General features: G+C 41.4%; 1 protein-coding gene and 1 long non-coding RNA gene across 2 annotated transcripts; one reads left to right on the top strand and one right to left on the bottom strand.

Moving 5' to 3' along the window:
• Positions 1-2,396: 2,396 nt before the first annotated feature.
• On the bottom strand, positions 2,397-23,115 carry ARL6IP5 (ARF like GTPase 6 interacting protein 5). Its single transcript, XM_081528425.1, has 3 exons — positions 22,900-23,115; positions 5,642-5,859; positions 2,397-3,333 (listed from the first exon to the last, which is right to left on the bottom strand). The coding sequence occupies exons 1-3, from the start codon at positions 23,073-23,075 to the stop codon at positions 3,161-3,163; spliced, it is 567 nt and encodes a 188-aa protein (XP_081384551.1). The 5' UTR covers positions 23,076-23,115; the 3' UTR covers positions 2,397-3,160.
• LOC145520923 (uncharacterized) lies at positions 17,586-24,129 on the top strand. The gene is made up of 2 exons (XR_014064911.1): positions 17,586-19,483; positions 20,311-24,129. It is a non-coding gene; the product is annotated as an uncharacterized LOC145520923 (long non-coding RNA).
• The last annotated feature ends 983 nt before the right edge of the window (positions 24,130-25,112 follow it).

Below are 25,112 nucleotides of genomic sequence, written 5' to 3' on the forward strand. Positions count from 1 at the left end.
CAGGACATGGAGAAAACAGTGTTTCCGGAAAAAGTAACAGAAAACAAACCCTGCTTATATATAAAACCTTCCCTGTTTGCATACATAAAGAGAAAATGGGAGATAGCATGCTAGTTTTGTTTAAAATAAAAGACATTATGAATAATACATTTACTGAGCATTGGTTTTAGCTAAGTGTGTACATATATATATATATTTAGTTTAGCCTGTAAATGATCTTGATCTTGTTCTCAAAAATCTTAACGAAACTTGCTAAAGAATTAAACTTGAATTCCTTATCCTATCATTCAAGGCCCTCCATTGCCTCTTCTCAGTTTGGTAATTGTCTTATCTGCCACAGATTCTTTATATTATTTGTTCACCTTTGTTTTTTAATCTTATTATAGTCGCTTTACAATGTTGTGTATATACTATTCTCGATAAAACTTCCTGCTTTTGCTCTCATTGACCCTTCTACAGAATACCCTTAGAGACTCCACAAAAGTCTTCCAGACAACTCCATCTCCAGTGTTTGTTCATATTTCTAGGTTCCTCGAACCCACAAGTATCTGTTCAAGTCACTAGGTGCAAGGAATCTGAAATTTTGTACTGAAGTGGCATGAGACTTAGAAATCAGGAAGTCACACTTTGATGCCTTTTCTCTCTCCCTCACCTGAGCAAATAATTGGCACCTGTCTTCTTTTATATAATCATAGGTGACACATCACAGGCCAAACAGGTTAGGAGAGAATGGACTTAACGAGGACAAACAACACAATATTTGGAAGGAGAAGTCATGGGAAAGAAATACGATGTTTCCACTTTTAAAAGGTAATTTAGTGGATACAAAAGTATCCGAATTTAAAGTTATAGTTTTCAATCAAGTAACTAATTTTATTTAGACTAGTCAAAGGCTGAGAGTTTTGTTTTCTCCTACTTTGCTCCTTCTATAAAGCATCCTTGGATACAAATCCAGATGGTTTAAAGAGCTGCAATAGATACAACTTCTAAAGTGTCCAGCATATTCTGTATTTAAGAAGCTAAACTCTGATGGGACAGAGCACTCTATACATGTTTAAAAGCTTAATTTATATTAGTAGTTGAAGTTCTGGAAAACTCTTATGTGTTTGCTTATACAGCAACAGTATTAATAAATAAGCCAGAAATTTTACAAAGTGTTAAGAGTGCTGAAAGGGAACTTCACTCTTAGATGTGCAAAAAAGAAAAGATGATCCAAATTCAAATTTACTGCCTCGTTACACGGGTTTTGTTAAGAGACAAGTAAAGTCATTCACACACTTTTTTCTATTCACCCACTCCCACCCTAAAAATCTTAATTGAAAATTTTAATTTTAGCATTTCCATGCTAGAATTTTCTATTATTATCCTTCCAGAAATGACAGTCAACCATTAGTAATTATAATAGCTTTTTTTTTTCATTCAAGTTGTCACTTTCTCCACATTTATTGCATTTTAGTCTGCAGAATTCACCATTTAGAAAATGGGTCTAAAATATGTATAGGCCCATGTCAGGTTTAAAAAAGGATCCTATTAGGATTTGATTTTATTCTGACTGGGGATTAATAAATATTAAAGTTTTATTAACAGTATTTGAAACACAAGCTGAGTATTTTTTGCTGCACAGAAACAGGCTCATCGTTTATAGGGTTGTCACTGAGTTTCTCAGACATTTAACACAGACAATAGTCTGAAGTAAATAGTCTCACTCCGCATCCCACCCCCAGAAAAAATCTTTGATAAATTTTATTCTTCATATTTAGCTAAGGGTCCAAATTCTAGACCATGTGTGTGAAATCACGGTGATATCACTGTGCTGAAGATGAAGACTGTAGGTTGGGTGAGAAATAAAAATGCAAGAAAAATCAGGAGTGGCATATGCATTGCTGCTTCTTCTAGGATGTACAAGAGTCTCTTCAATGACTACTGCCCCAACTGTCTGCATGCTAGGGAAATCTAACTATTTTCTATTCATCTATGAAATCACTCAGCTGGCAAGGAAAACATGTTATATCACCTATTTCAAAATACATGGGGAGTAAAAGGAAGAAAGTAACAGAAAATATAAACTCGTGCTATATTAACTCTAATGTCTAGCTATAAAAACACATAGTGGTGCCAAGTGCCATCTAAAAGTTCTATGAACTGCAGAAGTCAATGATCATTTTCATTCCCATTTTTAAAGGTCTGTTTACTTGGTCATTTAAAGATGCTTTTCACATTTTGAAAGATCAGCTATTACTGTCCTCTTTCTACCCCCAAGGAATTAATAAAAATGCACGTTCATTTCTTACCTTCTAAATGTTGCAGTTAAAAACTGAACAAAAAGAAGAAAAAGGGGAAGAAAAAAGGGAAACATTATCTTGGATACCTCTTTGTCATTATAAAAACAAAAGCCGTGCAATAGAAACTCATTTTATTCTGATTTTTTTTTAACAAGCTCGTCAAGAATAATACAAGCTACAGAGCTGTAACCCCCTTAAAGAAGATGATATTTAGTTTGCAACAAATGCCTTCTAATGAAAACATTAATAGCATTTCAAAAATTTACAAAAAAGTTGATAAAATATTCTCCTAAGCAGCTAGCAGCTTTATGTTTGTAAACAAAATAGAAACAACTGCTTTATCCACTGCACATCAACCAGGAGGCAAAGTGATCAGGATCATTTTTTATTTTAAACAGTAATAATAAAAGCTAAACTAATTGATACCCCACATATTATAATCCTAAGGAAGGAATATTTTTGGAGGAGGATGCTGAGGGGGATTAAAACAGGATAACATCATCTCCTTTCATAGTCTTATCATTTATTCATATTGCCTTGATACTTTACAAACTGTTTCCTACAAAATAACCATACTGTTGCTGTACACTCCATGATTCTTTTATTCTCCTTAAGAAATAAGGGTGATCCATTTCCAGTCAGCTTACATAAACACACTGGAGATGTCAGACATAACAGGAGGGTGGTTTCTTTTAGTCAGAGGCCTTTTCTCTGTGACAGCAGAGATGAGAACAGAGAGGCCTCTCCGTGCATGGTGCTACGGATGGCTGGATGGTTCGTGCACCTACTATTTCAAAAACACAAACGGAAAGTAGGTCTGGACAAGGGCAAACCGCAACTCGATTTCTGCTGCAACCCTATCACCAGGTCAGCTGCATTTACTCCTTCACTTTACTGATATAGTCAGTGATCTTGGTGATGGTTTCCTCCTGCTGCTCCAGGGCATCTAGGACAATCCCCATGGGTGTCCTCTTCAGACCAATTTCCTCCCGTTTATTCTCCAGTTTGTTCTTGAGGTTCCGGAGCCTCAGCGACGCATGGATGAACATCACTACAGGGAAGTGAAAGGTGATGGTTAGCACCAAAGCACCCATTCTCCCTCCCCGCATCACAACTGAAGTAACAACTTTCTCCATTAGCTACAGTCCAGTCTGCTTGTCTAACTGATCCACATCTCCATGTGGATCCTTAAACTTTATATAAAGCTCTTTGTCAGCCTAATGGACCCAAGTCCCTGTATGGATCCTTGGACTTTACAGTATTCTTTGTGTGTGCAGGAGAATGTCATATTCAGCAGGAAGGACCATAATCTGGCAGCCACACTCTTCCCTTCACATATTGTTATCACTGCCTTTCAGATGCTACTTAAATACCCTGAAATTCAAAGTGAATCGATGTGATTTCAACCTATGTAAAAATGAACTTAATGCTAACCTTTTCTGGAAAAGAACTCATGCTCAGTTCAGGGGTTATCTGTATTTTGTTCCTGCAGGAGGCACGCAAGTGAAGTCTTCTTAGAAGGTGCCTCCTAAGGGGCAGTTTTGCACAGTGTTGGGTATAGATATCTGGATAAAAAGCTATTGCACAGTGTTGGATATAGAATGTCTGGATAAAATGCTAAGGGTTTACAGACCTTATGTAACCTGGTATTCACACAATTTACCTGATCATTAACAATTACCTGAGTTTGTTTGTAAGAAACAGATTTTCTCTGGCCCATCTCCTGGGCCTTCTGAACTTCTAGAACCTTTACAGGGATGGGTTCAGGAGTCTGTATTTAAGTCGACACCTTGGGTAACCTACACCAGCACTTTTCAAACTTCTGTGTGCATACAGATCACCAGAGAGGGAGCCTGTTAGATAGGCAGATTCCCAGTCTCCAGCACCTAAAGTTCAGATTGTTGAGACCAAGGGTTCTGGAATGTAACGTTTCAGTAACCACTGTGGATGATTCTAATGTGGGTGATTTGGGGCCCTCATTTTGAGAAGCACTCATGTGCATTCTCTCTGGAGGCTCCTAATCAAGAGTGACCACTAGAAACATTTGAGGAGCTTTCTAAAAATACAGGTTCTTTGGACCGCCCTGTGGACCAAAGAATCAAGGTGTCTAAGGGATGTGGCTGAGAACTGTATGTTAAAATCATCCTGGTTGATTCTCACAATCATCAAAGTTTGGGAATCTTCTATGGATCTTCCTTCTTTTATGGATGAGTGAACTATAGCCCATATAGGATTGTTGTTATTCAGTCACTCAGTAGTGTCTGAGTCTTTGTGACCCCATGGACTGCAGCGCGCCAGGCTTCCCTGTCCTTCACTGTTTCCCAGAGTTTGCTCAAACTCATGTCCATTGAGTTGATGATGCCATCCAACTATTTCATTGTCTGTTGCCCCCTTCTCCTCCTGCCCTGGATCTTTCCCAGCATCAGGCTCTTTTCCAGTGAGTCAGCTCTTCTCATATAAGACAGTTGGTGCAGATCGCATGGCTGGTTTCCAGTAGGTGTAGGAATAGAAACCTGGACCCTTGACTCTTAACTTACGATACATTTCATTACACTGCTCTGTTTTTTACAAGCTGTATACTGAGGCAGAATCACTGAAATACTGTCTCTAGCACATAAAGAAATCCTGAAGAGTATTTCAAAAATGTCTAAATTTAATGATTCAATCATTTTATCCAATAAGGTGTGAGATTCACATATAAATATTCTGGGGGCCTAATCTAACACTCCCTAAATAAGGAATTGATTTTATTTAATGGAATGGCAGCACATGAAATGCTTTTAAAAATTAAAGGGATGTTCCTGTCACTGAGTACACTATAATTCTAATTAGATTTCCATTGATGAGACTGGAGTTTTATCTGTTCTCTATTTCAGGCTTCAGGTGCTTGGGAATCTCAGTCAACAATGCATGTAGACTTTAGAAAATGTCTAGTACTCATCACCAGAATTGGAGTCCATGGTTATCTATACTCTGGGCCAACTTACAACGCTTTCGACACTAATTACGATCTTCTGAGTAAGTAGAGAGTAAACATGCATTTCTGTGTCAGCACGAGATGCCTGGCACTGAACGGTTAAGAACAGACAAATCTGGATTCCAATGCAGACCATGCCACTACTGTATGACTTGGCATCCGAATTTGTTTTGTTTACTGTTGTGTCTCCAGAAGAGTGGCACAGAGGGGGTTCCCAGTTCGTATCTGTGCCATTAATGGGCTATTCAGCCTTGACCTGCTGTTGCAGAAAACTCTTGATAGTTTTGCAGACTTGCCAACGCACCTCAGAAACAGGTTAGGGCATTCTCACTGGATGAATGGATCGACATTTCTTGGTGATATAAGGCTCAGGTTCACTTACACAGCAAAGGAAAAGTGATCCCGAACACAAAGACCATGACTCCTCCGAACATGGAGATGAGGAAGTAGCTGGCTAGCATGACCACCATGACGAACACTGTGGGGTACTGCTTCTTCATTCGCCGGAGGATGTCTTTATTGTGGGCTGCCCACACGAAGCCCGTGAACACCAGCACTACCACAATGCCTCCAAGGATCATGTTGAAGGGACTCAGGAACCTGGAATATGGAAGAAAGGGGACGCCCAGGTCAGGAGGAGGGAAATGAGGAAGTGGGGGGTGGGGGCGGGGAGAGTAACAACAAAGCATACTTACCAAGCCTTGTATCTAAGTTGTCTCATTTAATCCTCATATCCTGATGAGGTTGATAGTATTAAATCACTTCTCAAAGGAATAAACTTGGGCACAGAGGTTAGAACACGGTGGAGGGAAGATTCACAGGGAGGCCATGTACTCCTACCAAACAGCCCATCACATTAGAGGCCCAGCAAGTCAATAGACTAGAGCCCCTTTGTTGGATGGGCTGTCTTTAGCTTTCATACATCCTGGGCTCTAGTATACAATGATTGTATTTTCCGAGCTCCAGGGGCTTATTTAAATCCTCCTAGAATCTGCCATGCTAGATGAATGTGGAGTTCAGGTCACACGGTGGGCTTCATAAGCCAGTCTGCAGTCACACTTGTGTCTGGACTGTACAATAATTTTAAAAACTTTTACTTGAATCCCTATGTGTGTGTGTGTGTGTGTTTAAATCCATCAACCTTGGGGTTTCTTGCTTCTCCTGGAAACAAGAAAATCTCACAAAACTAGGCCCAGTTTCCCAGCTACTGGCTAGAGTGCCTTCTCCTTTACATAGAATAAATGCTCTCCATTTAACCTCAGCCCCCACCACTATCTACGGAATCTTTGACACAGAGGCCCCCCGTGAGCTGCCATTAATAACTGTTTTTCTAACAGCTGCCTTACCCTGGTTTCTTACATAAGCTGCCTGGCCCATGGAGGCATTTGGGTTTATGACTCCTGGTGTTAGAGAGGCCACTCTAACTCTTTAAAAGGCTCAGAGTATCATTAGGAGATGGGTTATCAACTGAAATTTCCAGGCATAAAACCTCCAGTTTCACTGTTACATGAGCCAAAGGTTACACTGCTGTTGATAATGGGGGAAAGCCATTTATAAACAGGACATTTAGATCAAGTACTTCATAAGTGAGAATGACTAGGCATTGTAGCCCTCTACCCCCACCCCCAACCCACTGTGTGTATAAAATTCTTAAAAGACATTTGTGGTCAGCAAATACAATGATTTACTAACTTTTTACCCTCCTAAGAGGCTAATGAGCATGTTGCTTGGAAAGAACAAGGAGGGGTCAGTGTGTTATCATCAGCATCACTGATTTGGAAGACAAGATAATGAAAAGTGATGCCAAGAACTGACTTTCTCTGAAACAGAACAGATGAAGTCAATTCATATTGGGATTTATATTTAGGATAACTAAGATTCCTTTTTAAAAAGTCCCTTGAAATTTTTCGCTCTGATTCTGCCTCCTGAAACAGAAAAGCTATTTTACTATTTAATATTTAAATAGTTTCAAATAGGTGTGAAAGTATTGCATATCTTAAGGGGTGAAAGCAGGGACATAATTAATGTCAAACTCCTTTGAAAAAGTTAATTTCTACTAAAATGCATGGAGCTAAACAGTGGTCAAAGTAGTAGCATGTGGTTTTAAATTAAACTCTGTGATAGTAAGTTGCTTATTTCATTCAGAACTCTTACAAATACTTATACCCTTTCAGGCAAAAATCTCTTCAGAATAGATAATGTAAAGAAATTAATAAAAATGCAAAGACTGAATTATAACAGTATTCACATGAGTGGTATTTATGATTTATAACTTTTAGAAACAATGTATATGGCCAACAATGTACTAAATGGTGACATATATAATTATTTTCAAAAAGTCAAAGTATGCTTTATCATGTGGGAAGGCAATAATATATTGCTTACGTAAAAGCAACAATTCTCTCTGGTAGGTGGACTTAGAACCTATGTTATATAACTCAGAAGTAGAAATTTCTACAATCAGTACATTATTTTATGATCAGAACTAAAGTGAACATACAAAACATAAAATGTAAAGATATAAAAGTAACTGCTCCCCAGCCCCGGCCTCCCTGGTGGCTCAGATGGTAAAGAATCTGCTTGCAATGCAGGAGACCTCAGTTTAATCCCTGGGTTGAGAAGACCCCCTGGAGGAGGGCATGGCCACCCACTCCAGTATTCTTGCCTGGATAATCCCATGGACCGAGGAGCCTGGCGGGGGCTACAGTCTATGGGGTCACACAGAGTTGGACATGACTTAGTGACTGAGCATGCACACAGGCTCTCCAGCCCCACACCTCTGGCTTTGGGCAGGCCAACTACAGCAATCTAGCCTTGCTTCATCTCTCCAGTGAGGCTGATGCAATTTCAATTCATGTGCACAGCCAAGCTCTGCCTTCTCCCACTAAGTCTGGTTTCCAGCTCACTGTCCAGATCCTCTTTCAACCAATCCACCCCACCCACCCGACTCCTGAAGCTTTCCCAACATCCAGCAGATGTGCTTGTCTGTGTGCCCTCCTTCTCCCTCAGCATTTTCATTATCTAGGTCTCTCTGCCCTTTTTTCTTTTCTTTTTCACGATTCTATCTGGGTTATACCTTGTCTCCAGCTTTGACCCTAGAATCGGTTTGGTAAAGACAAAAATGTCCTTCAAGGTCTGGGGAAGGAAAGATCTAGGTCAGGGCCAAAACAAGATCTTCTTTTGCAGGTGATGGGGAGACTGGGTGGAGAGGCTTAGAAACTCTCACAGACTAACACATTTTATTTCTAGCACCAAAAACATTATGAGAGAAATTTAAAAGACTCTAGCAGTCTTACTGGGTAATAGGATCACGGGTAGTATATTCCCATTTGCTTATTTCTATTTTCATATTTTTCAATAGTCATATTTACTTGAAGATAAAATAATTGATATTTAAAAATAAAAGTAATGGGAGAAAGTTGCCTGAAAGAGACAAACCCTTTTACATAGACTTGATGTTGACCAAATCAATATTAACTCGAAGAACTAGAGCAGAAGTTTCAAGTTTAAGAAACTCCTTTGTATAAGCTGCAAATAAGAGGTGGCTGCATGCTGATGATTCTGTGTGTGTGTGCTAGTCACTTCAGTCATGTCCGACTCTTTGTGACTCTATGGACCTTAGCCCACCAGACTCCTCTGTCCACGAGATTCTCTCCAGGCAAGAATACTGGAATGAGTAGTCAATGCCTCCTCCAGGGTATGTTCCTGACCAGGGATTGAACCCGTGTCTCCTGCATTGGTAGGCAGGTTCTTTATCACTAGTGCCACCTGGGAGGCCTGGGAGATGGTTGGTTGGTGGAAAATGTCAAAGGTCTCTATCTCAGTTCTTCCTAGAATATCTATTAAAATAATAATTCACAAGGCAGAGCATATAATAAAATGCATGCCAAGTTTTTTCTATGTTTCTCGGTACAAATGAGGTAGACCTCTAGGCTAAATGGCTAAATCAAGCCCAGGACAAAGAACAATGAAAAATCTAGGCCTGACTCAAGCAATTCCAAATGTGCTTTTCACCTGCTCCTGTTGCTCATGTTCAAGAAGAAAGAACAGAGCCGAGAGTCCTACAGGACTGGTTTTAGCTTACCCAGTCCCAAGCTGTGATCTATAATTAGAAACCAAAGTTACAAGCTGGAAAAAATGAACAAAGTTACTTGGAGCAGAAATGATTTTCTTCTTTATTCTGCTTAAGGGCAATTCCATTCTAAGAAAGGGGAAAATGCTCAGCACTCCCACTGCCCTGGCACCTCCCTGTACTTGGAGCAAAATAAAATACACAGATCATCCTCCAGAGATTAAATTCATTTTCCAGTTAGTGCAGGAGTTTTGGAAACCAGTTCTTGTTTGAAATAAGTAAAGCTTTTACTCAGCAGTTTGAGTTCTTAGTGGCATAAATCACTATAAAGCCCAAGGACCATTGGGATAAAACTTTCATAAATATGCCACGTGGACAATTGCCGTTGGATTTGATAGGTGCTATTTCATTTTTTGGAGGTCCACGAATGAGAAAGAGGAAGGGAAGCAGGAAGCTAGATGGGAGGAAAGGAGAGAGGGGAAGGGAAAGAGGAAGGAGAGAAGAGAGAGGGAGAGATGAAGCGATCATGATTTTCTGTCTTTGGTGAAAACAGGACTTTCCTTTACAAATCAAAAACATTAAATATGTTTTTCTATTGTGAGTTGAAAATATATACCTACACATATATGTACCCTGGGCTTCCCAGGTGGTGCTAGAGGTAAAGAACCCGCCTGCCAATGCAGGAGACATAAGAGACCCAGGTTTGATCCCTGGGTCGGGAAGATCCCTTGGAGGAGGGCATGGCAACCCACTCCAGTATTCTTGCCTGGAGAATCCAATGGACAGAGGAGCCTGGCGGGTTATGGTCCATGGGGTCGCAAAGAGTCAGACACGGCCGAAGCAACTTAACAAGCACACACATGCATCTGTATTCTACTCAGTAAGAAGATAAATGACAATATGAAAGATAAATGTCACAGTTAAAAATTCTAGTGGAATCACTAACAGTTGTAAAAAGGCTTAGCATCCCATCACAGAACCCTGTAGCTGACTCTTCAAAGAGGAATAAGTGCAATCCCATTACACGGATGAATGAGCTGAGATCCAGGGCAGTGAATAAACATATTTAGAGGAATCCAGGGGTAGGAAAAACAGTGCCAGTTGACACAATTCATAATATAACCCATTCTGTGTTGTTAACCAGCTCCAGGGATTGCCCCCCTTAACCATTTTAGAACCGTTTTCTTCTAGTTTGGGGTAAGCAACTAAAGGTCATTCTAGGAAATCTCTCAACATTCTCCTTTGTCTCTAAAGGAAGGTAGTTATGAGCGGGTGTGGACACAGGTCCTAAACTTAACCAACGTGACTCAGCTAGCTATGGTTGTAGTTTCAACAAAAGTTGCTAAAGGAAAAATAAAAATCTTGGCCAACTGCAGAATTTTAGAGCTAGCATGGATCTTGAAAACACATCTCATTCTACACAGAAAGCGTTAGTTGCTCAGTCATGTCCGACTCTTTGCAACCCCATGGACTGTAGCCTCTGTCCATGGAATTTTCTACACAGAATTAAGATAAGAAACAGGTAAGTTAATAAATTTGTCCCAAGGCTCCCAACTGCAGTGCTAGTGATAAAAGTTTATTCAGAGATCTTCAAATTGACTCAAGTGCACATTTGTTAATGCCTGCCACGCTGTAATGCCAACAAGAACCAAAGAGGCAGTGAAATCTTTTCTGAGCAACAGAAGCAGCTTTGCACTGCGTTCCAATTTTCTAACCCCCAAAAAGCTATTTTTGCAGTTTGGTTCCTGAGGAAGCCTGACTCACTAAGAAAGCGGGGGAACCATTTACTCACAATGTAGTTCTCTAAATTGATGATATTTTTCTGAGGTTCTGAAACAACCAGAGGAGTCACTGCAAAATGAATCCACCCATCCATTTTCTTGCTTCCTAGTGCTCTTAGGATAAAAGCTGGATTCTTTCCACATTCTACAAGGCCCCGCAGGGTCTGGCCCCTGCCTCTGCAGCCAGGGCCATTGCATACAGTTGTGTACCTGGTATCTGGGACAACGGTGCTGAGCTGAGGGTGGGAAACAGGAGCCTGAAATTCAGGCCACACTTCACCTGCCAAACCTGTGATTTGCCTTACGCTGCATCTGCCAGGAGGAACGGACCATTTCAATCAACAGTATGAGGGATGCCTAAGGGCTATAGCATCTCTGCCTGTCAGCTTTCTCACACCACTGCCTCCTGATTTTCCACACCATCCACTGGGGTTTCTGTCTATCTCTAGAGCCTACCCTGCCCCTGGCCATCCCAAGCCTGGACACAAGCCATTCTTTCTGCCTAATTCTCTCCTATCTCCTTCAAATCTCAGCTTAATCAGCTTTTTCTTAGTCTTTCTGACCACATCCTAGCACCATCTGCCTCTTCTTCACAACCCCTAAGGTGATACATAACTGTGTGTGTGCCCAGTCGCTTCAGTCATGTCCAACTCTTTGCGACCCTGTGGCCTGTAGCCTGCCAGGCTCCTCTCTCCACAGGATTCTCCAGGCAAGAATACTGGAGTGAGTTGCCATAAACTCAGTGGCAATTTGATACTTATTTGAATGAGTGTCTTATGAATGTTTCTGTCTCCCACTAGAGATTAAGCGCTATGAGGGCAGGGACTGTGATATTTTTTCCCCAGCACTTGTCATGGCACCAGGCACAGAGCAGGAATTTGATAAATATTTGTTGAAAGAAAGAAAACTAAAAAGGTAAGTAAGAGTCTAGCACATTTTCCTGTTATTTAAAGTAAGCTCAGCAACTTTATATGGCCATGAAATAAGCGATGTGAGATTTATCTTGGAAAAATTGCTCTTATTCCTCACTGTACACTAAACATTACTGTAAAGGTAGTCCCTGCTTTTGTACCTTCACAGAGCTGTGATGAAAGGAACAAATGAAAAACTGGAAGTAGGAAAAACTCCTATGTGATATAAGAAAAAATCAGATGAGATCACAGGACCCTTGGGCTTGCTGGAAGGAGGACTCTTTTCTAAGTTCTGTCTCTAGTGCTGGCTGGGGGCGAGCAGGACAGAGGGAGATCCATCCTCCTATAGACCTGCCTACGTAGGCCCTCCTTGCTCTGGGATTCCACAGATAACCCCAACTATCTTCTGTGGTTACTTTGGTTTCCCACAGGGCTTTCTTCCTGGCAAGAACTATCTCTGATTATAAAGTATAAATGTATGAAACTCACAAATCAGTTTTGAGTAAACGTGATCAGTGTCTCCTGGATCTCTTAATCACAGGCAGTTAACGTGGGGCAGAGTTCAGTCTCTTTGTCACAGAAAGGTCAGAGTAACCTAACCTTGAGATTTTCCTAATCGACTGAATCAGCCCAGAATATTTACTGCATACTCGCTGTGTGCCGAATATTTGTTACACTGTGTGTATTGGTGTCATCAAACTAAACACATCCTGATGATCCACTGTCTTGGCAACAGTTGGCATGTTTAAAGTATCCATTGTAAGATACACTTTGGGAACCTCTGTGTTTTCTTCTGTGTTTATCAAGCTCATTGCTTCTTTTATTTGTATTAAACAATAGCTTGGACCTAAGTTAGAAGCTCTAAGTCTCACCTCCCACAGCCATGAAGCTTCAAATAGTCACTATACAAGGGATTAGACTGCAGCAGATCCTTTTAAAAAGTATTTATTTGTGTAGCTGTGCCAGGTCTTAGTGGCAGCATGCAAACTCTTAGTTGCAGCATGTGGGATCCAGTTCCTCAACAGGGATCAAACCTGGGACCCCCACCTTGGAAGCCCAAAACTCTAGCCCCTGGATCACCAGGGAAGTCCCACAAAATCCTTTTTAAACTTTTTATTATGGCAAATTCTAAAGGTTAAGAGAATGGTGTAATGAACCTTCATGTGTACTGATCACTGCCTTCAACAATTAGGAACTCATGGTTAATCTCATAATAATGCTTTAGAACTCAAGTGGAAAGATATTTGTTTAAAAACTGTTCTTTCTGAATGCTTTTAGTTGAGGTAATTAAATTGTTGTCATGTGGTAAGTTCTTACAGTGCTGTGGAGAGAAGACAGGTGTTTGGACAAATGTTAATGAGTCTGGTGACACAAAAACTCCCCTCCTACAAGCAAATCCTTCTCTATTTATCTTCCACTGACCCTGGAGAAGGAAATGGCAACCCACTCCAGTATTCTTGCCTGGAGAATTTCATGGACAGAGGAGACTGGTGGACTACAGGCCGTGGGGTCGCAAAGAGTAGGACACAAGCGACTAACACGTTCACTTTCCACCCCAATTTCTGCATTCCTTTGCATTTCCTGGAGACAAGGAGGATTTCACTGATGGGCTACAAGGGGGATTTGTAGAAGCAGAAGCCAAAGTCTCAGTTTTCCACTTGGGATAGGCTTTCTGCCTTCCAAGTGTCTCCATTTTGTGAATGCTCCCTGGGAGAAAAGACCAGGAAATCCTATCTATTTATATGGGTAAATGCTCCCAGAACTGAAAGACAGCCTACAGGTTTTGCTTAAGATCACAGACACAAAAGTGTTCCCTGAAACAAGAAGCCAAGCTCACCACAAGAGACAGGGATGGATGTTCTAAGTATTCTGAAGCTGAGTCATTCATTTATCCAAAACAAAAATAAAAAAGTCCAATAGCACTGCTCAATTTGGTAGACGTCCAGTTCACCTTTTAGAATTGCATTTCCTATACAGAGCTCTCTGCCCCTAGTAAGCTGACTGAGAGCTTTTGCCCTCTTAGAAAGAGATCAAAACGAACCCCAAATCCATGTATTTATTTCCACATTTACCCAGAATCATTGTAAATCCTTATATAGGGAAAGGAGACAGAAACTATTAACCCTAGTCTGGCAGCAGTAGGGGATTTTTTTTTTTATATGGGGAGATGTTGAGAAAAACAAGGTTACATACGTAGTGTCAGAGAAGATGATCTAATGAATTCTTATTTGATGAGAAAATTTCAGATTAAAATTTTACTGAGTGTTGATAGACCTCTTCAAGTTCTACATTCAGAAGAAACACATGCCCTGCCAGGGAAAGACATGTGCCAGTATGCCAAGTGCACTGCCTCAAGTGCAAATAAAAGTGTGTGGGAGGGCAGGAAGAGATGAGTTCTGGGAAGACTGAGGAAGGCTGGGTGGACTTGTACTCCCATGAGTATCATCAGGGCATCCACAGTATCTGGGATGTAGCAGGTGCTCAGTAAATATCTGTCCAACTGAGTAGAAGGCATCTGAGCTGCAAGTGAGGATGGTTCCATTTAATAATCCTTTCTCCATCCACATGCTCAGTGCCTCTCAATGATATGTGTTTATATATGCGTATGTTTCTGTATGCTTGCTATACTTGTATAAAAATTGATTATTATGTTTTCAGCATCATCTTGGTGCCTCTCTAGACTCTAAAAGTTATACGGGCAGGAACCACAGCTGTCTTTTTCTCCACTGTATCTCCCAGCATAATACCTGAGATATTGGTAAGTGATTCATACTCTTAGTGGAATGAATAAAGGAAGCAACACAAGTGAGAGAAATATTGTAGAACTGGCTTTGAAGCTGATAAATTTCAGGAAACACTTCCATTAAGTTCAGCATAAACAGATTGCAATTAATTCTATCTGCAAAGGTTTTAATACATTCCCCTCCATCCAAGGGCTCTCCGATTCTTCTCTTCCTCTACCAACTAGAAACTTAAAAGGTATGAACAATCTGCCCATTTCTTGAAACCAGATGTTGGTAGCTACCAGCCTAGAACATATAATGAGACTACACTCATTTTGAAAAAGATTACAGTATAGTCTTTTCATATAGAATTACCAGCCTTCCAGAAACTCCTTACCATCCCAAGCAACTGAAAGCAAAAAGCGGTAACTCTAGTTTCTGCCCAGTGGTAACACCTCCATAGCCCATACGGGGATGAAGTACTTTAGCGAACAAAATATGAGCTGATTCACTCACTAGCTACATTATGTTGCCTTAAAGGAGAAGCACCAATGTACATCATTGGGAATAAAGGTGCCTTTCTGGCTGGAGAAACAGCAGAGGCATGTACATATTCACAGAATCTGTGTGTGGTTAGTACTTCTGAGGTCACATCAGAAAATATGCGTTCTAACGACAGGGAGTATTTGTGAGAGGGAGATAGGCATGATAATGAAAATGTTGTGAGTCAGGTATGCTGTTGAATTTGGTTAATAAGGAGCCTTAGAATATATGCAATGGCTTAATGGACAAAGTATTTCAATTATATTAATAAACCAAGCTTCTATTAGCAGCTTTGCTTCAAATTAGCCTTCTGACCTTTACATGTATGAAAGCTGTGGGGTTTGATGGGATCAGTATTTCTTTTTTTTTTAAGCTATCTTTCCTTTTTCTTTCTCTCTCTTTTTTTTTTTTTTAGTTTTTAAATTATGAGAATATGAGAATATGATAACATGTACAGGAAACTTGGAAAATACGGAACAAAGTTACATATGGTCCCACTATATAAGTAGATAAATTAAGATTTTTAATTGAAGTTTTAATGTCAAACTCTCAAGAATGAATAGAATGAATATACAGAGAAGTAGAAGGATACAAAAGACCTGAAAAGCACCATGAACCAACTCAAAATAATTAAGATTTATATAATTTTCACACAATGGCAGGATACAAATTCTCTTCAAGTTCCCTTAGACCGTAAACTAGGAGACACTGGAACATATCCAGGGACATAAAACAAGGTGCAAAAATTTCATGGCCTAAAGGTACTGAAATCATATAGAGTCTGTTCTCTTATCACTGTGGGACTATGTTAGAAATCAATATCAAAAGATGTTTTTAAAATAGTTCATAAATTTTCAAGTTCAATGTGATATTTACCAACAGAGATCTTTGACTTAGCCATTGAAAGCCTCAAAGTTAGAAGACTGAAAAAAACACAGAGGGTGATTGCAGAGAAGAAAGCATTTAAATGAGAAAGTAATATCAAAGATACTTTAAAACCTCCAAGTATTTAGAAGTTAAATGTCCACTTTTAAATGATGGGTAAGAATTGATGCTTTTGAACTGTGGTGTCAGAGAAGACTCTTGAGAGTCCCTTGGACTGCAAGGAGATCAAACCAAACAATCCTAAAGGAAATCAGTCCTGAATATTTATTGGAAGGACTGATGCTGAAACTGAAGCTCCAATACTTTGACCATCTGATATGAAGAGCTGACTCATTTGAAAAGACCCTGATGCTGGGAAAGATTGAAGGCAGGAGGAGAAGGGGATAACAGAGGATGAGATGGTTGGATGGCATCACCGACTCAATGGACATGAGTTTGAGCAAGCTCCAGAAGTTGGTGAAGGACAGGGAAGGCTGGCGTGCTGCAGCCCGTTGGGTCGCAAAGGGTTGGACATGACTGAGTGACTGAACTGAACTGAACTGATATCTAACAAGCCATAACAAGGAAAATTAGAAAATATTTGTAAATAATAGGGATCAGTACTTCTCAGTTTCAACTTAGGAGAGATATCAGAATTACTTGGGGTGTTGAGAAAAAAAAAATACAGATGCCTGAACCTAGCCAAGAACTATACACCAAGAATCTCCAAAGGTAACATCTGGGCTTATAGGTTGATTTATTTATGCTTTCTTACTCTTTCCTTTGAACCAGATCAGATCAGTGTTTTTTAAATTGTAATGCACCTAGGACTCATCTAAGAGTTGTGTTAAAATACAGATTCTGACCCAATAGGTCTAGGATGGACCCTGAGATTCTGCATTTCTAACAGCCTCCCAGGGTGGGAAAAAAAAAAAATACTGCAGTTCCATGGTCCAAGTTTGGACAGATTTCTCTAGCAAATCTTTTGGCGTTCTTTTAAGCACAGGGATGCCTGTCTACAACTAGAATGTATCACATACTTGATACTTAAATTGCACGTACAATTAGGTTATGCCTTTGCTTTTCACTTTGAAAATAGAGACATCTATTACTATAGACAACAGAAAAAGAACATCCAGTGTTGAGATGTCTCCTGTGAAGGATGGAGGAGGTTAAGTCATGTCCTTTTCTATCTTAGACATTGTTCCTTTCTTGTTTTAAATGATGCAAAGTCATGTTCAACAGAACACACATTCCTCAGCTTGTTATTCATGCTTCTTTAACTCATTCAATCTCTTCTGGAGTGATGCCTGCATTTCAAAAGGAAACTCATCTCTTCAAGGAAGGAAAGTTTTCTAAGTAACAGAAGTTGCAATTACTAAAGGGTAACTATCAACCTAGAAGTGTGGGATGGGGAGGGAGATGAGTGGGAGGTTCAAAAGGGAGGGGATATATGTATACCTATGGCTGATTCATGTTGAGCTTTGAGAGAAAACAACAAAATTCTGTAAAGCAATTATCCTTCAATTAAAAAACAGATAAAATTTTAAAAAGAAAAAGAAAAAAAGAAAATTTCTAAAGTAATCATCTAATACTTCTGCTCAAGAGAATACACAAGTTGGGAGACTTCTAAACATGTCTGTAATCTAGGATTTCATACAATAATAGCAGTTAACATTTGAGTGTTATCATTTGCTAGGCCATAGTGTTTCGGAGAGGGCAATGGCAACCCACTCCAGTACTCTTCCCTGGAAAATTCCATGGACGGAGGAGCCTGGTAGGCTGCAGTCCATGGGGTCGCTGAGAGTCGGACACGACTGAGCGACTTCACTTTCACTTTTCACTTTCATGCACTGGAGAAGGAAATGGCAACCCACTCCAGTGTTCTTGCCTGGAGAATCCCAGGGACGGCAGAGCCTGGTGGACTGCCATCTATGGGGTCACACAGAGTTGGACACGACTGAAGCGACTTAGCAGCAGCAGCAGCAGTGTGTTTTATATTAATGAAGTCATTTGATTCCTATTCTATAGCAGAAAAACTCCAGGGTAACTGGACTTTTGAACAGGAAGTGGATAAAAGCAAATGCCATAAGTCTATCAAAAAATAAAAAGACAGAGTCTGTGGAACCAGTAGAGTCTTCTAGGCAAAGCAGAAAAATAATGATCACATAGCAAATATAATAAATTAAGGCTAATGATCAAAGCTGTGTAAAGCTTCAAATCCATGCCATTCTAATGTTTGAAAAGTCAGGAACCAGGACCTAATGTCAAACTGCTCTGTTCTGTCCTTGTGAAACTGTTTTTGTAATTTGTTATAAAGCAACTTGCTTTCCAGGTGGCTCAGTGGTAAAGAATCTGCCTGCCAATGCAGGAGATATGGGTTTGACTCCTAGGTTATTGGGAAGATCCCCTGGAGAAGGAAATGACAACCTACTCCAGTTTTCTTGCCTGGGAAAATGCATAGACAGAGGAGCCTAGCAGGCTACAGTCCACGGGGTCACAAAGAGTCGGACATGATGGAGTGACTAAACAACAGCAACAATGATACAGCAACTTGCATTTAGTAAAGATGATATTGAAGAATCATCATATTTTTCCTGGCAAGAGAGCAGTGGTTCTCAATTGGGGTGATCTGGATCCCAAGAGGACATTTGGCAAATGTCTGGAGACATTTTTGATCGTCACAACTGAAGGGGAGGGGACTTTTTTCTTTTATTGCAAATTACATTTTATGCATAAAACAAGTACAAACTGGTGTATCAATATTCACATAGCAGAGAGCAGAGATGGTGTTAAACATCCTACAATACACAGGCTAGTCCCCTACAACAAAGTATTCTACCATCCAAAATGTCAGCAGCACCCAGATGGAGAAACATTACAGAAGGGTATTTCACTGCATTAGCAAAGGCAATATGAAGCAATCAAGCGTCTGATTTTTAAACTTTTTAAAATTGAATTTTTACACCATAGTAATCCTAACCAATACATAGTGAGCACTGTCAGCAACAACCCCCGTTAGACTCACTCCCGGAGCATGTTGTTGTTATGTGCTGGCTGTTGCTGTGTGCTTCGAAATAATTTATTCCATTAAGTAGGTTAAAAGTTGCCCCCACCATCATGTTGAAACCCTGTGTTCATTTATTTATTCTTTTCACTCATCAGCTAAGCATCTGCTATATTCTTGGCCTCGGGGATCCAGAGAATAAAAATAATGTTAAGCACAACAACAAGAAAAAAGCCCCCACGAACAAAACCCACAGTCTCTGGCCTCAAGACGTCAAGAGCACAGAGTGATGACAAGAGAACAGACAACCTAAAACTTGTGGGGTAAGTACCAGGCAAAATATAGACACAGGTGTGGGGAGGGAGGGGGAAGGGAGAATGCTTCCTCAAAGAGATGGTACCAAAGCAGTGTCCTATAGGAGAAGCAGGGGTAGGTGAGTAACTTGGGGACTGGTGTTTAGGTGGGTCGATGGAGCTGCTGGGATAAAGACGCTACCTGTGTTTCTCTGTTAGTCTATGGAACACTAACAGTGATAAAAATAATAATAAAACTCCAAAATAAATTTCTTGGAGCGAACAGTAGGGGCCAGACACCGTATTAAGAAACTTGCCTATATTAACTCAGATAATCCTCAGAAAAGGCCTATAACACAGGTACCATAGTCCCATTTTACAGCTGAGGAAACTGAGGCAAAGGGTGGTTCAAGTGACCTGCCCAAGGTCACATGGCTAGTGACTGGTAGTTGGGATTCAAAATTGACTTAACCCGGCACTAGTGCGTAAATTCTTAACGACTATTGTCTACCATGTGAAGACACAGAAGATATGGCAATTGCCCCCACCAGGTCTGTTAGCTAAGAGACTCACTCAGACTTAATCTGTAAGGCAGAATAGATTCCATATATGAATGGAAGTTATATGCCTAGGAAACTATGCTATTAGGATGAAGACCAAACTTTTCTAATCATGAATTAGCAGGCTGTGCCTGATCAGGCCCTCACTCACAGATCTGTCTCTATCTTAATCCCTTTTAATATCCATCTCAGTCTGGGCAGCCCCTTCAGTTGTTTTGGAGCTAGATGATATCCACTTTGTTCGCCCCCTCCCTTTCTGCAATGTTCAAGAGCAGCTTCACTCTTTCCTCACCCAAGCCAGTTTTCAACACAGGAATATTCAGAGTTGAGGCTGAAGCCCTCCAACAATGACCTGATGGCCTCTCCCATCCAGCAGCGGTGACCACTAAAGAAGACCCTTCAAACACAATCCTTTCCCCAGGAAACAGCCGGGGCATATTTTCACACATACTCTACCAAGATATGATGAGAAACCATCCGATGCAGGTAGAGGATCCAGGTGAAAGGCCTCCAATACTGTTCTGACCCTCCCATCTACGGACATCACAAAAGAGAAACTTTCTCTTTGGAATGAGAAAGACGTTCCGGAGTCAGCCTAGCTCCCTGACCCTGAAGATATTTGCTTTTTTCCAGCTTTAAGACACCCTAACCTCATGACTCAGAGGAAGGTGGAATAGTAGTTAAGCGCACAAGCCTGGGATTGTGACTTTGGGCTGGTCATGTAACCTCTCTGAGCCTCAGGTTTAGTAATAATACAGTAATAATATCTCATCTCATTGGGCTGTGTTACATAGCAAAGTATCTGGCACATGCAGCACTCAGTAAATGTTAGCTTTATTATAATTAAATTATGAAGAAAGAAATGAGCAATTTGGAAAGAACTATAGGCTGTGTGTTTGTAAATGCACAGGGAACAGTTGAAGATGTCACAGAGGATTTTACTGGGGTACAAAGGAAATCCCACACTTGACATAACAATCTTCAAAACAACTGACTAGCCTGTATCTTTTGTAAGTTTTTAAAGATAAGGTTAATAAACAATGAAATAGCTACTTTTGCACTTTCACAAATTTGACTCCCAGTCAACCGCTCCTGCTTGAAAAGGAAAATGGGAAGGGCCAACATCCCAAACTGCCTGAGTTAGTGGGCTAAGACTTCACAATGAAGGAGCTATATTTAGTCAGCGGCTGCCCCTGGCATTCATAGTGAAAAATGAATTCCATCAAGGTAGCAAGGCTACCGGAGCTTGTGTCCATCTGGGCAGTATATCTTTTTGAAAAGCAAGTTTATCGTTTTGTTTTGTTTTCTGTACATTTGATTGGTCTGTGTCAAATCTTGCCCAATATCTAAGCCTTTGGGGGGATACCTAAAAAAAGAGACCCCTAGCTAGATCATTAGATAAGATGCCTTTACAAGGAAAAAGAAAAAGCAGAACAAGAGATGCAATCCTATTTACCTATGATTTTTTTAAGACATTTTTTTATTGCTCTGGGAAATACACATTAAGCATGAAGCTAGGGGAAGGTTTAGAAGGCAGCTGATCCAGGCCTGTCCCACTCCAACTAATTTTAACTTGGCAGGGTCTGTTCAGAGCCCAGTGCCTTCCACACAGTAAGCCGTTCTGAGTTCCTTAAGCAACACATCATGAGGATCTGAGTAACTGTCTACAGAACCCCACAAATGAGAGTCCTTTTATGCAAAGGGGCAAACAGCCTGAACCCCAACCAGAAATTATGAACTCCTTTTCTCTCCCCTGAGCTGGGTATCAGGTCCTACAGCTTCTCAATAACTGTCGGGTGCTTTTTGGCCAAGATTCATGTGTGATTGATCTTGATGTGCCTGAGCTTGGTACAGAGAAGTGATTCAATAAAGAAGCCAAACAACAGTAAACCAACTTCAGAAACCACCCTATTCACCCTTCCCCACATCTTCCAAGTTTAGATTTTTCCTTTCTCCCAGGACAGCTTTCTTTTCCCCTGTGTTCAATTTCAAACAGAAATGTCAGCCACTTCTTTAAGGACAAGTGGATTCCTTTATAAAGTCTGCGGGTGGCTTTTTCTTTAGAGATGCATGGGATTAGCAAGATGTAAAACAGCCCCACCCCATCTTGCAAAAATGAGTGAAGCATTTCTTAAAGGATGACCTACAAGAAAAAGTGGTTTCTAGAAGAGCAGGTGTTAGGTGAAATCGTATATAACACAAGACACTTAATTTTAAGACCGGGTGCGAAAATAAAGTGACCATCCCTGGCAAGTCCTGGAAGAAAAAAAGAGCAAAAGGGACACCGTTTCTACATTGCAGACTGCGCCCCATACTGGGAGATGCGCCACCAGGCTACACCCACCCTTTTGCTCCCAAGCTCAGCTTTCCCGTACAATGTGGCAGGCGCTAGGCCGAGAAACCCATAAAGAGCGTCGCTTCTCTGATGTCCTTTTTACACTAACACCCCAGAAGGCAAGTTCGGATCCACACCCCGGGGCCCCAAGCCTTCCAGAACGGCTTCCGCCCCAGCCAGCTTCAGGATAAGGTTACACCACTTTCCTCTTTCTTCTTATTTTTAAAGAGACTGGGGCGCGACAGACATCAACTCCAGCAAAAGCGTAATCGGGGCGGAGGAAGAAAAAAAAAAAAGTAATTTTTTTCTTGCTAGAGGTTGGCAATATTTCTGCACCTCTAGGACTCCTTTCACGCTTCAGCCCGGGGCGCGGAAAAGAAAAAGGACCCCAGATTCCTGCGGCCTCGCCCTGAGAACAAGTTTCCACGGGTTTGCCCGCTTGCACAGGGCAGGAGACCGGCGCGGAGGGCGTTTCCGCATCCCGGGATCTTGCACCCAGAGCCCCCTCCGTGCTGACCCCGATCAGTGCCCGGGAGGGGAACCCCACTTACCCCACAACGGAAATCATCATGGCAGCCACCACCAGGTAGTTGGTCTGGTAATAGACCAGGTTGCTCACCACACGGTTGTTCCATTTGGAAATGTCCCTGAAGTCCGGCCGGGCAAAGCGGTCAGAGCCTGGGAAGAAATCGTCCCAGGCGCGGAGAGGAGCGATAGTCACGTCCATGTCTCGCGTCCCACCTTCTTGTTCTTTGCCTCTGGAATCTGACGGCGGCGGCGCGGCAACCGATCAGCTGAGCTGGGTTAAAGTTGACAAGAGGCTCTGCCTCGGTCGGCTCTGCGGTTGGCGGGCAGTGGAGTAAAGGAAATTGGGAGCGGACGGGCGTTTCTTCTCTTCTTTACTTCTTAGTTGGTTCTAAGCGGTTGGTTACAGGAAAACAGGGGCCCCCGAAGCAGAGCAAAGTAGAGATGAACTGACAAAAAGAAACCAGCGGAAATCCCCTGGGTGAAGTGAGGTGGCAGAGCCTTCCCTGGCAGTCCGAATACAAACAACCTTCTTTAAAAGACCCCTTTTGAATGTCTAACCTAGGAATGTCGTCTGGACTTTAGGAAAATTTTTGCAGCTGTTCAGATGCACCAATCTGAGTGAAACGGAGTGGAAGGCAACTGTAGTGTTACTGAAGGATGAACTGGTTTTGAAAGTTAAGTCGTTACTAACCTTTGCACATCCAAATGCAGTTCACATGTTTTCTGTTTCACGATGAGTCACCGTAAGAGAAATCAGGTTGAAGGAGGAAACAGACAGAGCTGGATTCCATCTTAGGCCAGGCTGGGAACATTAGGCTACACGCACGATCACTCTCCCAGTGGACCCTGAACTTTGTGCCCAGTGTCTATAGAAATGGCATACCAATGGAAAACCAGACCCCCCAGGATAAAACAGCCTTAGGACTTGTACTTGGACTCTCCGCTGCCTAAAAGAATATGCTAATTATCTCTGTAACAGAACAAAGTCATAAATTCCTTTATGTTTATCAGGATATGACCACAGGCCTATTGATAAATGTCTACTGTTTATCTAGTCTTATAACACATGAATGATGGGGATATTGTGATTGTATTTACCCTTCCTTTGTTTATGTAAGTCTCAAGGAATTTGGGGTGGTGGGTTCAGACACGTACACATGAGGTATAAGAGATTTTCACAAATGCTGGTCGGGGTCCTTGGCTAAGGGAAGATGCCTTGGACCCGCTGATGTAATAAACTGCACTCCACTGCCTGCACTGTCCTTCTGAGTGAGTTTGTTTCCCAGAACGCGTGGCTACAACAAGAATGGCAAAATGGAAAAGAAATACATGTGTAGAGCGGAACGGCTGGTTTGTTTTTTCACTCTTCTTTATTCTCCATCTTTGTCTTCTGCAGGCAAATATATACACCTACTGTGCCGTTCTGATGAAGTGGGCTCTCAGGTCACTTCAACCCTGAGCTGAGCATGTTGTTTTGTTTGAAAGTAAACAGTGATCTGCAGTATACTGATTGTTCTGCGCTCCAGTATTTTCTGGGCAGAAACATGGATTCCACTCCAAAAGTTTTTCTCACTTTTATCCTAATTTCTGTGCACAACTCCAAAGGAGCATAGTATTTTAATAGATAATGTGGTAGCTTGGTATCCCCGCCCAAAGAACTGCCAAGAGATGTAATAGTTGTAAATTTCCTCCTCAGTTCAGTTCAGTTCAGTTCAGTGGCTCAGTCGTGTCCGACTCTTTGCGACCCCATGAATCGCAGCACGCCAGGCCTCTCTGTCCATCACCAACTCCCGGAGTCTACCCAAACCCATGTCCATCGAGTCGGTGATGCTATCCAACCATCTCATCCTCTGTCGTCCCCTTCTCCTCCCGCCCTCAATCCTACCCAGCATTAGGGTCTTTTCCAATGAGTCAACCCTTCGCATGAGGTGCCCAAAGTATTGGAGTTTCAGCTTCAACATCAGACCTTCCAATGAACACCCAGGATTGATCTCTTTTAGGATGGATTGATTGGATCTGCTTGCAGCCCAAGGGACTCTCAAGAGTCTTCTCCAACACCACGGTTCAAAAGCATCAATTCTTCAGCGCTCAGCTTTCTTCACCATCCAACTCTCACATCCATACATGACCACTGGAAAAACCATAGCCTTGACGAGATGGACTTTTGTTGGCAAAGCAATGTCTCTGCTTTTAAATATGCTATCTAGGTTGGCCATAACCTTCCTTCCAAGGAGTA

Source organism: Giraffa tippelskirchi, chromosome 9 (genome assembly GCF_054371585.1).
Source record: "Giraffa tippelskirchi isolate mGirTip1 chromosome 9, T2T-mGirTip1v1.2.pri, whole genome shotgun sequence".
Lineage (NCBI taxonomy): Eukaryota > Metazoa > Chordata > Mammalia > Artiodactyla > Giraffidae > Giraffa > Giraffa tippelskirchi.

Bases quoted from the DNA above. Each gene is read 5' to 3' on its own strand.
- ARL6IP5 (XM_081528425.1), bottom strand. From the start codon at position 23,075: ATGGACGTGACTATCGCTCCTCTCCGCGCCTGGGACGATTTCTTCCCA. The intron at 5,860-22,899 runs GTAAGTGGGGTT...TCCATATTCCAG, and splicing joins ATGATGATTTCCGTTGTGGG to GTTCCTGAGTCCCTTCAACA. The intron at 3,334-5,641 runs GTAAGTGAACCT...ACTTCCCTGTAG, and splicing joins GATCACTTTTCCTTTGCTGT to TGATGTTCATCCATGCGTCG.